The 16,150-nt window shown below is 46.1% G+C and overlaps 1 protein-coding gene across 19 annotated transcripts in view; it reads left to right on the forward strand.

The window, feature by feature from the left end:
• FBXW11 (F-box and WD repeat domain containing 11) overlaps window positions 1-16,150 on the forward strand; it is an 85,418-nt gene that overhangs the window by 40,104 nt on the left and 29,164 nt on the right. For all 19 annotated transcript variants that reach the window (XR_012801807.1, XM_075601640.1, XM_075601647.1 and 16 more), the window contains 3 exons: window positions 6,263-6,449; window positions 6,540-6,630; window positions 7,914-8,051. Coding sequence is in view for 18 of the 19 variants with exons in the window: in XM_075601640.1 (XP_075457755.1) it covers window positions 6,263-6,449; window positions 6,540-6,630; window positions 7,914-8,051 (416 nt within the window). In the remaining variant the exon portion in view is untranslated. The remainder of the gene's footprint in view (window positions 1-6,262; window positions 6,450-6,539; window positions 6,631-7,913; window positions 8,052-16,150) is intronic.

Genomic DNA, 16,150 nt, shown 5'->3' on the forward strand with positions numbered 1-16,150 from the left:
GCAAGAGCTTTATTCCTTCAAATATAGGGATATCCTTGAAAGTGTTGTTAAGGATATCCTAGGTTGTTGAGGAAACAATGCTGGGGTCTTAAGAAATTGCCCTAATAAAATAGCACAGGCTCCTAGTAACAATTATCCTAGTATCCTTGATTGACCAGAACAATGGCTCTTGATCAGCAGTACCAAAGTAGTTTAGAAGTGAAAGCCTGCCTGTGAGCACTTATCACAGTTATCAAATTCATATAACATTTATATTTTGAGCCGTTAGATGTTTTTGAAAATGCAAATTATGTTGATGCACAAAACCCAAGAAAGAAGGTTAGGACTTCCTTCATCTTTGGGATGTGAAGTAAATGCATGTTTGATGCGAGTCTCATTGAAGGGGCCACCATTCAGCATCACACAATGCTTTGTGTAGGGAGGAGGTTAACATACCTTGTGATAATTGATGTTTACTAAGGAAATTATCCCGCTCAAAATGGGGTATACTGCATACTAATTTTGGGGCATGTCTTCGGAATTCTTAATCGTTGGAGGGTGACAGTGGTGCAACCCAACCCATTCCATTAGTGCTGTAGGGAGGTGTAAGCTTAAGGTTGCTATGGTGGCCCTGATTGAGACTAGGTACACCATCCTTTCAATCTAGATGGACTCGGTGCCCCCGAGGCACCTCCCAAAAAAGTAAGCAAATTTATTTTGTGTGTGTGTGTGTGTGTGTGTGTGTGTGTGTGTGTGTGTGTGTGTGTGTGTGTGTGTGTGTGTGTTCGATCTTATGCATGCTCTGCCTGTCCAATTCTCTTCTGGCAAGTTTTGGGGGCCCAATGAATGTCCCAGCAGCTCAGAGTTCACACGACTGTACTTTGCATGTGTGCCAATTCAATAAGTATAAAACAACATTCCATGTTCACTCAATGGGTTTATTTGAGTAAGCAGGACAGCAGTAAAGTGGTATTGAAGCAACTGAAGCAGAAAAAAAAAAAAGAATAGGTGCAAAACAGCGCTAGAATTATAAATATAAATGTTCAGGCAGCCAGGTGAAAGACTGGTAGTACAACCAGTCAGGGGAACAAATGAAAAAAAGGAGGTTAAACCGGCGCCAAAAAAAGGGTAAATACCAGTCCTGTTATGACAGTCCAAATACAGTCCTTGGGATGATGAATGGTGATGAATCTCACCTCAGCAATGCATATATGAAAAAGAGAAAAAGAAAAAGAAAGAGAATAATGGTGCAGTAAATCAACACAGGAGGGGGAAGGAAGGGGGGGGGGGGAAACACAGATATTAGCAACAAGAACAACAAACAGAGCATACAAACATGAAACACAAGCACGGCCTAAAAAATAATACAAAGCTTATTTATTAGCGTGGACATGTGTATTAACCGCATCCGGAGGGGCAAAATTGCAACCCTACTTACGAAATGCTGGAAAGGTACAGGCAGATCTGCTGTAAGCAGCTGGGCTTTCAGGATGGCGACCGGAGCACTTGTGCTGGCGTCTACACGTGACTGGGGAATCAGGCGGATGTCTCCGATGCCGAGGCCTCTGGGCGGACGTGACGTCACCCCCGTTGTGTACTCTCCACCGGCTCACAGGACTCCAGTCCTCCTTAACAGCCGCAATGTCGCCGTACCTCGGTTAAAACACTTGTAGGAGACTGCAGAATTTCTCCTTTGAAACTGCAGACTGTACCACAGTAAAAACACTCTAAAACTTGGAACTTCCCGACGCGTTTCGTACGCATGCGCGTACTTCTTCAAGGGATGCACATCCCTTGAAGAAGTACGCGCATGCGTACGAAACGCGTCGGGAAGTTCCAAGTTTTAGAGTGTTTTTACTGTGGTACAGTCTGCAGTTTCAAAGGAGAAATTCTGCAGTCTCCTACAAGTGTTTTAACCGAGGTACGGCGACATTGCGGCTGTTAAGGAGGACTGGAGTCCTGTGAGCCGGTGGAGAGTACACAACGGGGGTGACGTCACGTCCGCCCAGAGGCCTCGGCATCGGAGACATCCGCCTGATTCCCCAGTCACGTGTAGACGCCAGCACAAGTGCTCCGGTCGCCATCCTGAAAGCCCAGCTGCTTACAGCAGATCTGCCTGTACCTTTCCAGCATTTCGTAAGTAGGGTTGCAATTTTGCCCCTCCGGATGCGGTTAATACACATGTCCACGCTAATAAATAAGCTTTGTATTATTTTTTAGGCCGTGCTTGTGTTTCATGTTTGTATGCTCTGTTTGTTGTTCTTGTTGCTAATATCTGTGTTTCCCCCCCCCCCCCCTTCCTTCCCCCTCCTGTGTTGATTTACTGCACCATTATTCTCTTTCTTTTTCTTTTTCTCTTTTTCATATATGCATTGCTGAGGTGAGATTCATCACCATTCATCATCCCAAGGACTGTATTTGGACTGTCATAACAGGACTGGTATTTACCCTTTTTTTGGCGCCGGTTTAACCTCCTTTTTTTTTTTTCAATTGAAGCAACTGAAACAAACCTAGGGAGAAAATGAACAAGAGTTTTTTTTTTTTTTGCATGTTTAAGACTTAAGGGAGTCTCTGGAGCTGAACCATGTTAATTTAATTTCCGTGGACACCGTTACTCGATCGACAGATTTTAAATCTCCATTTTGTTACACCTAGAGTGAATGCCAACTCCTATGCCGATATCTCGGGTAGCAGGGGTTTCTAAGGCTGAGTCCATGGTGACTGCAGCCGTGCGGAGGAGCGCTGAGGCTGAGGAAAAGCGGGCTCTTTCCATGGCCTTAGTTCCTGCGCCGTCGGGGGGCGGGCCAGTGACGTCACGGAGCTGGTTCGCCCTCACTGGTTGAACCGCTCACGTGACCGGCCCTGCGCTCCGTGAGCGCTCAAACGAAATTTTTTTTTAACAGCTACGCCTCTGCACGCCTGCGTGCGAGAGCCCCTGCTAAAGCCGCTCTCATTGCGACTGCAGGGGCTCACTGACGAGCGTCAGCACGCCTCAGCACGGGTCAGCGCCTAGGCTATAGCGCTTAACAGCAGAAATAAATGCTGTCAAGTTCCTGAGACCCCTGCTTCCTATACATGTTGTGTAAAAAAAAAAATACGGGGCCTGTGAGGAACGGCTCCCCTTATTTTAAAAACAAATCGCTTTTTAGACATCCTGTTGATTAGAATATCAATGTTTTTGGTTTTTTCCCACATACTAAATATTTCAGTCCAAATGCTAAAAAAAACAAAAAAAAAACAGAATAAAATCACGTAAATTGTAAGTTTTTTATAAATCCTTAATTTAATGCCACACACAATTTATTGGGGCTATTAATTAAACTGTGATTGTATTGATTGAGGGAATATCGCACGCAAACTCTAGCTTTTAACGTCAGTGCTCCACTTGGCCCTATAGCAGTTAGGTGAATAACCCAGTTTGTATCATGCTTACCACCCTTAAAGCTACCACAGCATGAAGTATTGTTTGTAGGAAAGTGTTTCAGCTGTATGCAAGCACTGGAAACGCATCCAACAGTAAGACAAAAAGTCTTCCTGGATTTTTTTCATCTGTATATTTTGTCAAGATAGGTCAGCCCCACTGAGCAAAGATAGAATTAACTAGGCTCTTTTAAGTAAAGAAGAATTGTGGGACCTCACCATATGCTCTGCTCCCAGGGGCAGCAATACTAAATGTTCATGTGGGGAAAAACACTATACACGAGATTTGTAGTATTTTGTAAGGGTAAATCTCACCTAAGATTGAGTGGACCTCTTTATTTCAAATTCAAATAAGCATAACACACTCTAAATTTTCCAGGACCTAAGAAATGTCCCCATTTGTTTCCCGAAAGTTGCTGCCATCAATATTTATAAGAAACAGGAGAAACACAAGAGAATTCTGGTATTTTACAGGGGGACTTCCTAATCCAGTATTTTAAGGCTGATTTGAAATGAAATTAGGCTCATATTAATTGCAAAGGGGGGCAGTTTAACTTTCCATTATAATGAGATGCTCTTGGTTGCCCTGCCATGTTCAATGATGTAACAGCCACTGACCTTTAAAGCTGCAATCCCCCGCAGAAGCATATAGGAGTTTAATGCCTGTAATGTTGGGTTGCACTCATGGTGGCAGCTTCGCTACGTGCGTGCGCACAACCGGAAGTCTTGTTTTCCTATTGCAATTCAAGTGCCAGCTGCCCCTGGCGGCGACGTAACTCATAGACACTGCTACATTTTTGCCAGAAAAGTACATTTGTCATTTCGGGCTGCAGTCGCGTGACAGCGGCGTCACGTCAGCTGGTTCAGCCAATGAGGGCGAACCAGCCTCGTGATGCAATCGCCAAGCCCCCGATCGTCTCCCCAATCACCTGCAGCCAAGTGCACAGATCGCTGGGGCGGCAGGAGAGCGTGCGTGGGCGCGCACAGTAGCGCGCGCCCGCGCCACCACCATGAGCACAGCCTTAGTATCTTGCCCCCTGCACATTCCTCTCACCCCCTCCCCTTTGAGTTAATTGCTTTCCTAATCTCTAGCAGCCAAGATATCCTCAGACTGCACTGAGCTCTGATGAGGATCATTTTCACCTCCTGTGAAAATGTTCCCAACTGTTCATATATCCTGAATGAAGCATTAGATATTAAAATTAAAAGCATTCTCAAAGGCCAAGAGGGGTCCGTATAAATATAAAATGTATGTGAGGGAAAAAGTCAGTCAGCACGGGATGCTGCTTTAAATGCATACTGCCTTGCTGCATAATGCAAGTACTATGTCAGCACTCAAGGGGTTAACCCCGACCCAGATGTCATATATATTTGTATTCATTATATGTACACCAACACGATGGACAAAAAAATGTTCTACAAATATCTACACAAACAAACAAGGAGATCACGATGTCTCCCAAAGATCCCTATGAATTGCACAACCAGGCTGCTGTAATGTATAGGGGTATAATACTCGCTGACAAATTGTCTAATGAGCTGTATGGGGTACACGAAGTAACCGCTCCCAACACTGTGGGAGGACAGTTGCCACTAAAAGCCTATTGCGGGCCAAAATAATAAAGTTTTATTAGTACAAAGACAACGACGCATACTCTAATTATGATAAAAACAATTTAAACAAAAGGGCGATAGGTAACACCAAAAAGAGAATATGGTGGACAATCCAAATACAAATAATCAAGTATTCCCTAATGGTGGTAACTAGATTGTGGTGTGGGGTTACCCCATACAGCTCATTAGACAATTTGTCATGGAGTATTATACCCCTATACATTACAGCAGCCTTGTTGTGCAATTAATAGGGATCTTTGGGAGACATCGTGATCTCATTGTTTGTTTTTGTGTGTTATTACCATTCCTTTGCTCCGGTTGTGTTTTGATTATTTAGCCTATTTATTTTCACATATTGGTGAGCGGTTTATCACAAGTTATATATCTACAAATATCTATACAGTATATGATTTTGTTTTTAGATGACTTGCCTTTTGGGAAGTACCATATCCGATGTACGCCATGATAATCCTGTAAATAATGTGGGTTTGCAAATTTAATTCATGCACTGGTGCAGCTCACACATCCATATTGTGCTTATTTTCTGCCTCAATCTTTTCTCCCACAGCTATTTGAACCTTAGGCTACGTTCACACTGGTGACTTTATGACGCAGCGTCCGCGTGTGCGAGCGCCTCTGTCTGCTGGGCGATGTGTGATCATCCCCAGCAGACGGAATGATCCAAAACAAGGCGACATCCTGTGTCCCCACACAGCCTTCAGCCCCACAGCCAGAGAGGCAGCGTTCAGAAACTTTATAAACCCCAAGTACCAATAAATATATATTTCTTATTTGCAAGCCTGCACTTATAAAATCTTTTTTTTATTTATTTAGAGCATAAATATTTAGAAAAATGAGGCCAGAAACACTGCCACAATATTTTAATGTAAAATGTCTTCAAATGAGAAGTTAGATTGGCTGCTGAAATTGACGTCGGCGCTATACTTTACAGCCAATGGTAGTTTCAATACTGAACACTACCATTGGCCGACAGGAATCTGTGACGAACGCGCGCACGTCTGTGTGAGCGGGGCCTAAAACCTTTTTATTCCGGCAGGTTGCAGATCGATTCCAGAATTCTTTAATGCAACTATTTTTTTTTATGTTCCTCCCTCCCCCTCCCCTATACCTTTACCACCTTTTGAGTTGTTCAGAAAATATTTTAAATGCTTTTTTCATGGTAGGAAAATGTAATTATTGTGCATTTGCATTTACTGTGTCTATTGACAGCATTTTTTGCTTTTTATAGAGCAGGGTTTAGAGCACATAGCAGAAAATATCCTGTCTTATTTGGATGCCAGATCCTTGTGTGCAGCAGAGCTTGTGTGCAAGGAATGGCAGCGAGTGATTTCAGAAGGTATGCTGTGGAAAAAGCTAATTGAAAGGATGGTGCGTACTGACCCCTTGTGGAAAGGACTTTCAGAAAGAAGGGGCTGGTAAGTGTTTGTTTTTCTGCCTAACGTCATTAAAGTGTATTTAGACGTCAACATTTACTGTATAGTTAATATTTATGATTTGTTTTTCAGGGATCAGTACCTATTTAAAAACAGACCCACTGATGGCCCACCAAATTCATTTTACCGATCATTGTACCCAAAGATTATTGAAGATATAGAGGTATTTTACCATTTGCATTGGAATTCTTATTTTTAGATAGTGTATCTTTTACAAATTTCTATCGTGTTTATATTGTGATATGTGGCCCAAATTACCATTTTAACAGACCGTAAGAACCACAATAAGATTTCTTCCCCACTGTGATTATTTGCGTAATGTATTTTGCACCTCTAATCACGAATATTGACTGTTGGAAATGTTCGTTCATACACTCCAGCAAAATTAAGCATACAGCAGTGTACATGGTGTCTTAACAATGGACCTACTTTATTTACCTTTCGGCAGCTTCGTACAATCAACTTTTTTTTTTTATATACCCCCAGATTTATGATTTACCGTCATGTAAAAAGTAATAACAGCCTTTTGTTTTTAACATCACGTTTTATGACCCTCTCCAATTTATTCTGGATACTTCTATTTTATTTATATAATTGGCAATAACATACAGCACTTTATAGATCTATACAAGCTATAATACAAGGATTCATAGAAATAAGTGCAAAAAACACCAAAACAAACATTAGAATGGAATAATACACTTTTTTTTATATTAAGATGTATCGTACATCTGTAAACATAAACAATACAGGGAAAAGGGAGACCAAAAAGCGCACCAGCACAAACGGTGCGCTTTTTGGTCTCCCTTTTCCCTGTATTGCATTGAGTAGCTGCACAGCCTGCCTGCCTTACCAGGATGTGAGTATTTGCATATTATTCAGAGCAACCTGCCAATGAGACTGATGGTGAGTGGGTTGCACCACACACCACCGGTCTTCAGGAGGATAGTACCCATTATATGACACAATAGGTACTATATCAATTGTTAGTACCCTGGTACAGTGGTCTGGCTTATAATCATTTTGAGATATACCTGCATTTGAGCGCTTCAGCTATTTTCCATAGTAAACATAAACAAAGCTGAAGGCAGAAGCAGGGAGAGGAGAGCTGCCAGCTGCTGCCGGGTATGTCCTGCGTGGGGGTGCCGCTGCGCTGCCGGGTCTGGGACAGCTGGAAGAGTTATCCCAGCTCTCCCCCGTCCGGCGGCCATAAAACCCCGGAGGGGTGCAACGTTCAAACATTTTTTTTTTTTAACACGATCCTCATATAACGCGATCAGATTCTTGGAACACAAGCACCACACTATAACGAGGTTCAGCTGTATTAGGATAATCAAAATAAGGTAAAAGTTAATTAAATTCAGAAATCCACAAAAATGGCCAATGTAAGTTGTGAACAGTTTAAATATTATAAGAAGAGTACTGTAACGTGATCTTTCATTTTAGACAATAGAAGCAAACTGGAGATGTGGAAGACATAATTTGCAACGGATTCAGTGTCGTTCGGAAAATAGTAAAGGCGTGTACTGTTTACAGTATGATGATGAGAAGATAATCAGCGGCCTGAGGGATAACTCCATCAAAGTAAGAACCCAGCATGCATTAACACAAATTCCACTTGCTATCAAAGTATGTTCATGGTTTTTAATAGAATTGATACATAAGCACTTGTTAAAATATTGATGTTTTAAATATTCAGATTTGTGAATGAAGGCTTTCAAACAGTGATCACCTGATTTAATGCTGATGATGCAAAAATCCTACGCTGATCATTTTTATATAGGAAGTTTTCATGTGCTTTTCAATACAACGCTGTTTCCTTGAACGCGGTTTCTTGGTCGTCTTTTCAAGCTTAACACATTGTGGGCCCCATGACATGGCAACTACGTCATGAGGTCTGGCACTCTAGGAGCACCCCATTTCGTAATTTTGCTTGGGGCGATCAATTTCTGTGCTTCAATGGAGCACTGAATGTGATCTTATAGGGATTGGAAGAGACATAAATGCGATGTGCTGCATGGGGCTGCTGCACTCTTGTGCCACAGCTCCATCAGCACAAAAACATCAAAAGGTAACTGCAAGTTTAACCAGTTCTTTTGTGATGTTTTCCTAATCATACTATACAGTAGCTAATTTCACCTAGTTTTTATCATTTATTTAAAAAAATAAATGTATTTTAAAAAAATGAGCACAAAACCAAAACTAACATGGCAGCTAAGCTAAACTTTGGAAAAACATAGCCTTATTAACAGACTGAAAGACAGTTTCTCTGGTGTGTATGATGTTTGCCATGGAAAATAGCACTGGTGGAGAAAATGAGTAAGCAACAGAGGTTGCCATGTGGACACTACTGCAGGATTTGGGCCTTTTTAAAATAAAAATAGCTTGGAGGAAATACACGACTTGATAAAGGGACTCTTGTGGGCTCAATGTCAAGTCTCATTCCTAAATTAACACATCAAGAGAAGGGAACAAGGACCCAAATAAATCTCTATTAGCGTGTACACACAAAATAAATTTGCTATAATGAATGAAAGTGCTTAATACTTAAATTTTACTTAATAAAATTAAAAATAAGGCAACAATGAAAATGGTTGACTAAAAACTTGGTGTGGGCGGAGGAGAAATTCTGTTAACTGGTCTAATAGGTAATCAGATCCAAAGTGAGCTAAATTAGCTGAACTGATGGTGTTCACTAGCCAAATGCTGATAATTCTAAAGTAATATACTCTATCCAGATAACTTAACAAGAAGCATCTCCGAATGTACAGGTATAGATAAGCACTAATATGGTACCAGTGCTATATAGGTATTACCTGTTAGATGCAGCTATTAAGCCACAAAAAGGGGGCACAAACATAGGTGCTGTACATCTGGGGAAAACCCACAATGATGTTGTATATGCAGTGCATACAGCCATATCCAAGCTAGTGTCAGGATATCTGGGGTCTGTAATTAATAAAACAGATTAATGTCACTAACATATCACAGTGGAGTCCTAAACATCAGTGTTGAATATATAATATACTGTATGGCATATACGTGCTAGCTGTAAATAGTGTGTAGCAGCTCTTATTATAAAGACTTAATGTGCTAGACATGTTCCGCAAGTTGCACTCCTAAACCTAAAACAAGCTGCCTTCTAATCCTCTACTGGGGTGGATCACCCCTGAAAAAGTTCTTGCTTGGGACGAGACGATCATTGGGAGATTTTTAGTGACATCAGACGTCAGAGAGTGGAGCTAAGGGTATGAGAGACTGACGGTGCTGCATACTACCAGGGCAGTGTCAGACTACCACAGTGGAGGATTAGAAGGCAGCTTGCTTGTTTTTGCTGTGGTGTATGTTAAAAATATTTTTGGATGTTCATATTTTTTGTCAATTTTTCTGTGTGATTTTGCTACTGTGTGATTCTAATATATCCTTACCTCCCGTTCCTCCATGTCAGCACATGGCAATAAGGATTCTATATTCTTCACAGCTGGATGTAGGACAGAAACCACCCGACTTGTTTGAGACCTCCTTTGACTCTGGTCAATTGCACTCTACACTAAATGACATTCATTTAAAAAATGCTGTTCACTCTCGGGTTTTCTCTGGTGATGGGGATCCTCCACGGGCCACTGCCGCACCACTTTGTCCTCACCCAGGAACAGTCTCCCTCGTAAAGGACGAATTTTGGCTTCTCCAAAGAGGGCATATGGTTTTCAGCCAGGAGCAAGTACAGCCTCTCCTCTTTCTCCCCCTCCCTCTCCCCCTACAGAATTAAATAGCCAAATATGCAAAGCAAACAACAAGTTTTTAAAAGCTTTTTATTAGCAGTGCCAATCTATTGTTTGTGTACATTCACTACAGCTTCTAACGGAATATAGTTGGCGGATCAATTGCAATAAGAGCAGATTCGTCCATTCTCGATACCTACGATTCTTCAGAATGGATTTTAACACCGCATCAACCAGAGTGTTTACCTGGCGATAAGGACCACGTCAAACCGCTATCGAAGCCCATGCGATCATTTCAACATCCTGTAGCGGAACAATATATGGCTCTAAGGACAGGTGGTTTCATCAATTGAAGTGGTAGCCTGGCACTTTTTTACCCAGGAACGAATGTGTAACAAATAGATACTTTTTGAGCAAGATATATTTGAGTGCCCGCTCCCTTCATTTTTTCACTTTCACCCAAGACAACTGCAACACAATCTTTTGTAAGCATGGAACAAAATCTAAAATCAATCTAAAAAAACATTATTCCAAAAATGTGCTTTTCTCTGGGAAACTGAATTCAATCTAGCCAGAGGCAGATAATTAGCCTAGATTAAGGGGGTTCCGATAACTGATGCAAGCACTTCATGATATGGAGCTGTTTTTCAAGATCAATTTGTTCTAAGTACCTGGTCAAGAATAGAAGCAGAACTAGCAATCAATATATTGGAAATTAAGGGTAAATTTCAATGAATTAATCTTTCTGGCACCTAAGACTCTATCTAGTGAAGATCCGTTCAGACAACATCACAGCCGTATCTTACATCAACCATCAATGAGGTAGGAGGAAGAGCTTGCATGTAACAAAATAAGTAAATAAGTCACCAGAGTCTTCAGATGGACAGGACTTCACATACTTGCCAATATGGCAGTACATATGGCAGGAAGAGAAAACATGCAAGCAAACAGATTTTTGTTTTAAGCCAAGAGCTCATAGATCCTAGGGAATGGTCCACTATAGATCTGATGGCAACAAAGCAATACCAAATACAGGTAAACCCCGTTATAACGCGCCGCGTTATACCGCGATTCGGTTATAACGCGGTTTTCCCGTGGCTCCCGTTTAAAAAAAAAAAAAATGTTTTTAAAAACAAAAATTTCTACATTTTTTTTTGCACACACTGCACACACACTGCACACACTCTGCACACACTCTGCACACACTCTGCACACACTCTGCACACACTCTGCACACACTCTGCGCACACTCTGCACACACTCTGCGCACACTCTGCGCACACTCTGCACACTGCGCACACTCTGCTCACTGCGCACACTCTGCTCACTGCGCACACTCTGCACACTGCGCACACTCTGCACACTGCGCACACTCTGCTCACTGCGCACACTCTGCTCACTGCGCACACTCTGCTCACTGCGCACACTCTGCTCACTGCGCACACTCTGCTCACTGCGCACACTCTGCTCACTGCGCACACTCTGCTCACTGCGCACACTCTGCTCACTGCGCACACTCTGCTCACTGCGCACACTCTGCTCACTGCGCACACTCTGCTCACTGCGCACACTCTGCTCACTGCGCACACTCTGCTCACTGCGCACACTCTGCTCACTGCGCACACTCTGCTCACTGCGCACACTCTGCTCACTGCGCACACTCTGCTCACTGCGCACACTCTGCTCACTGCGCACACTCTGCTCACTGCGCACACTCTGCTCACTGCGCACACTCTGCTCACTGCGCACACTCTGCTCACTGCGCACACTCTGCTCACTGCGCACACTCTGCTCACTGCGCACACTCTGCTCACTGCGCACACTCTGCTCACTGCGCACACTCTGCTCACTGCGCACACTCTGCTCACTGCGCACACTCTGCCCACTGCGCACACTCTGCCCACTGCGCACACTCTGCCCACTGCGCACACTCTGCCCACTGCGCACACTCTGCCCACTGCGCACACTCTGCCCACTGCGCACACTCTGCCCACTGCGCACACTCTGCCCACTGCGCACACTCTGCCCACTGCGCACACTCTGCCCACTGCGCACACTCTGCCCACTGCGCACACTCTGCCCACTGCGCACACTCTGCCCACTGCGCACACTCTGCCCACTGCGCACACTCTGCCCACTGCGCACACTCTGCCCACTGCGCACACTCTGCCCACTGCGCACACTCTGCCCACTGCGCACACTCTGCCCACTGCGCACACTCTGCCCACTGCGCACACTCTGCCCACTGCGCACACTCTGCCCACTGCGCACACTCTGCCCACTGCGCACACTCTGCCCACTGCGCACACTCTGCCCACTGCGCACACTCTGCCCACTGCGCACACTCTGCCCACTGCGCACACTCTGCCCACTGCGCACACTCTGCCCACTGCGCACACTCTGCCCACTGCGCACACTCTGCCCACTGCGCACACTCTGCCCACTGCGCACACTCTGCCCACTGCGCACACTCTGCCCACTGCGCACACTCTGCCCACTGCGCACACTCTGCCCACTGCGCACACTCTGCCCACTGCGCACACTCTGCCCACTGCGCACACTCTGCCCACTGCGCACACTCTGCCCACTGCGCACACTCTGCCCACTGCGCACACTCTGCCCACTGCGCACACTCTGCCCACTGCGCACACTCTGCCCACTGCGCACACTCTGCCCACTGCGCACACTCTGCCCACTGCGCACACTCTGCCCACTGCGCACACTCTGCCCACTGCGCACACTCTGCCCACTGCGCACACTCTGCCCACTGCGCACACTCTGCCCACTGCGCACACTCTGCCCACTGCGCACACTCTGCCCACTGCGCACACTCTGCCCACTGCGCACACTCTGCCCACTGCGCACACTCTGCCCACTGCGCACACTCTGCCCACTGCGCACACTCTGCCCACTGCGCACACTCTGCCCACTGCGCACACTCTGCCCACTGCGCACACTCTGCCCACTGCGCACACTCTGCCCACTGCGCACACTCTGCCCACTGCGCACACTCTGCCCACTGCGCACACTCTGCCCACTGCGCACACTCTGCCCACTGCGCACACTCTGCCCACTGCGCACACTCTGCCCACTGCGCACACTCTGCCCACTGCGCACACTCTGCCCACTGCGCACACTCTGCCCACTGCGCACACTCTGCCCACTGCGCACACACTGCCCACTGCGCACACACTGCCCACTGCGCACACACTGCCCACTGCGCACACACTGCCCACTGCCCATTGCCCACACTGCCCACTGCACTCACTGCCCACTGCCCATTGCCCACACTGCCCACTGCACTCACTGCCCACACTGCCCACTGCACTCACTGCCCACTGCCCACTGCACTCACTGCCCACTGCCCACTGCACTCACTGCCCACTGCCCACTGCACTCACTGCCCACTGCCCACTGCACTCACTGCCCACTGCCCACTGCACTCACTGCCCACTGCCCACTGCACTCACTGCCCACTGCACTCACTGCCCACTGCCCACTGCACTCACTGCCCACTGCACACTGCACTCACTGCCCACTGCACACTGCACTCACTGCCCACTGCACACTGCACTCACTGCCCACTGCACACTGCACTCACTGCCCACTGCACACTGCACTCACTGCCCACTGCACACTGCACTCACTGCCCACTGCACACTGCACTCACTGCCCACTGCACACTGCACTCACTGCCCACTGCACACTGCACTCACTGCCCACTGCACACTGCACTCACTGCCCACTGCACACTGCACTCACTGCCCACTGCACACTGCACTCACTGCCCACTGCACACTGCACTCACTGCCCACTGCACACTGCACACTGCCCACTACGCTCACTGCACACTGCCCACTACGCTCACTGCACACTGCCCACTACGCTCACTGCACACTGCACACTACGCTCACTGCACACTGCACACTACGCTCACTGCACACTGCACACTACGCACACTGCACACTACACTCACTGCACACTGCACACTACACTCACTGCACACTGCACACTACACTCACTGCACACTGCACACTACACTCACTGCACACTGCACACTACACTCACTGCACACTGCACACTACACTCACTGCACACTGCACACTACACTCACTGCACACTGCACACTACACTCACTGCACACTGCACACTACACTCACTGCACACTGCACACTACACTCACTGCACACTGCACACTACACTCACTGCACACTGCACACTACACTCACTGCACACTGCACACTACACTCACTGCACACTGCACACTACACTCACTGCACACTGCACACTACACTCACTGCACACTGCACACTACACTCACTGCACACTGCACACTACACTCACTGCACACTGCACACTACACTCACTGCACACTGCACACTACACTCACTGCACACTGCACACTACACTCACTGCACACTGCACACTACACTCACTGCACACTGCACACTACACTCACTGCACACTGCTCTCACAATACACTCACATGTCAGCAGCCCACCCCCCCCTCACAATACACTCACATGTCAGCAGCCCACCCCCCCCTCACGTCAGCAGCCCACCAGCCCGTTTTTCACATGTCAGCAGCCCCCGTTTTACACACACACACACACACACACACACACACACACACACACACACACACACACACACACACACACACACACACACACACACACACACACACACACACACACACACACACACACACACACACACACACCTTATATGGGGTTTCTTACACATCTCGGTGTAACCTGCTGCACTTTCTCCCAGTGACTGTGTCAACCCCTTCAGCGCTGACACGGTCAGCAACACATTGGTCTGTAATGCATTGCCAACCCCCTCACCCCTGCTGTTAAGGTGACACCGCAACTGGGGAAAATTATCAAGCCAAGGCCACATTTTCCCCTCACAGTCAGGGAGATTGTACAATGCGTTGCTAACTCTTTATAAACACTGCACCAATCTCAGATATTAAACAATGATTGTATTGCTTTCTGCGATATCTATATATCAAAATTGAGAAGTGCACGCTCGAGAATGTAGTAGAATAAATATTTTATTAAAAAAAAAAATGCCCACTCATTAATAGAGAGATTAGACAAACATCAGTCATATATAATTGGCAGTTACCAGGAACAATGTGAGGGATCCCACCTCTAGTTAGAGACATAGAAGTACACACACACACACACACACACACACACACACACACACACACACACACACACCACACACACACCTAACCCCTTGCAGCAGCAGATCTGGCTGGGAAGACACAGACACACGTTGCCGCACACCGCAAAACCAGGGGGCTGAGCGGGAGGGGGCTGGGAGGGAGAGGGAGGGGGCTGGGAGGGAGGAGGGATGAATCGCCGCCATTTTTTTAAAACTTTTTATTTATTTATTTAATTCACTTCCTTCCCTCCCTCCCGATCAGCGCGCGGCGGCCATTTAAAAAAAAAAAAAATTAGCGCGACCCCGTTACTAACGCGGTGGTCTCGGAGTGGACTCCGAGGACCGCGTTATAACGGGGTTTACCTGTACTAGGTTATCTTTTTAAGACGCCGAGATACTGAGTGCGAAGTCGATGCTCTATCACTAGATTACTAATTTCCTCTGGTTTATGATTCCCTTAATACAGAGGCCAAAGTATCGATCCCATAGTAATAGTCCCAACTTTGAGGAGTTCATGGCTCGCTGACCTGATGGAAATGTCCGTATTACTTGGACACTTCCAATATGCCTAGGCTTTCTAACTCGAGGTTCAATCAGTCATAAAGTTTAAAATGTTACACCTGGAGACTACGGGCGATTCTGAGATGCTATGTACTCTCAATTCAATTGGAAGACACTTTAATCAGGTCCAGGAAGCCGGTAACATCCAAGATTTATTACACGATATTTAACTCATTCAAAATATGGTGTCTTCACAACAGTTCCAGATTTAGCATCAAT

Source organism: Ascaphus truei, chromosome 5 (genome assembly GCF_040206685.1).
Source record: "Ascaphus truei isolate aAscTru1 chromosome 5, aAscTru1.hap1, whole genome shotgun sequence".
Taxonomy (NCBI): Eukaryota; Metazoa; Chordata; class Amphibia; order Anura; family Ascaphidae; genus Ascaphus; species Ascaphus truei.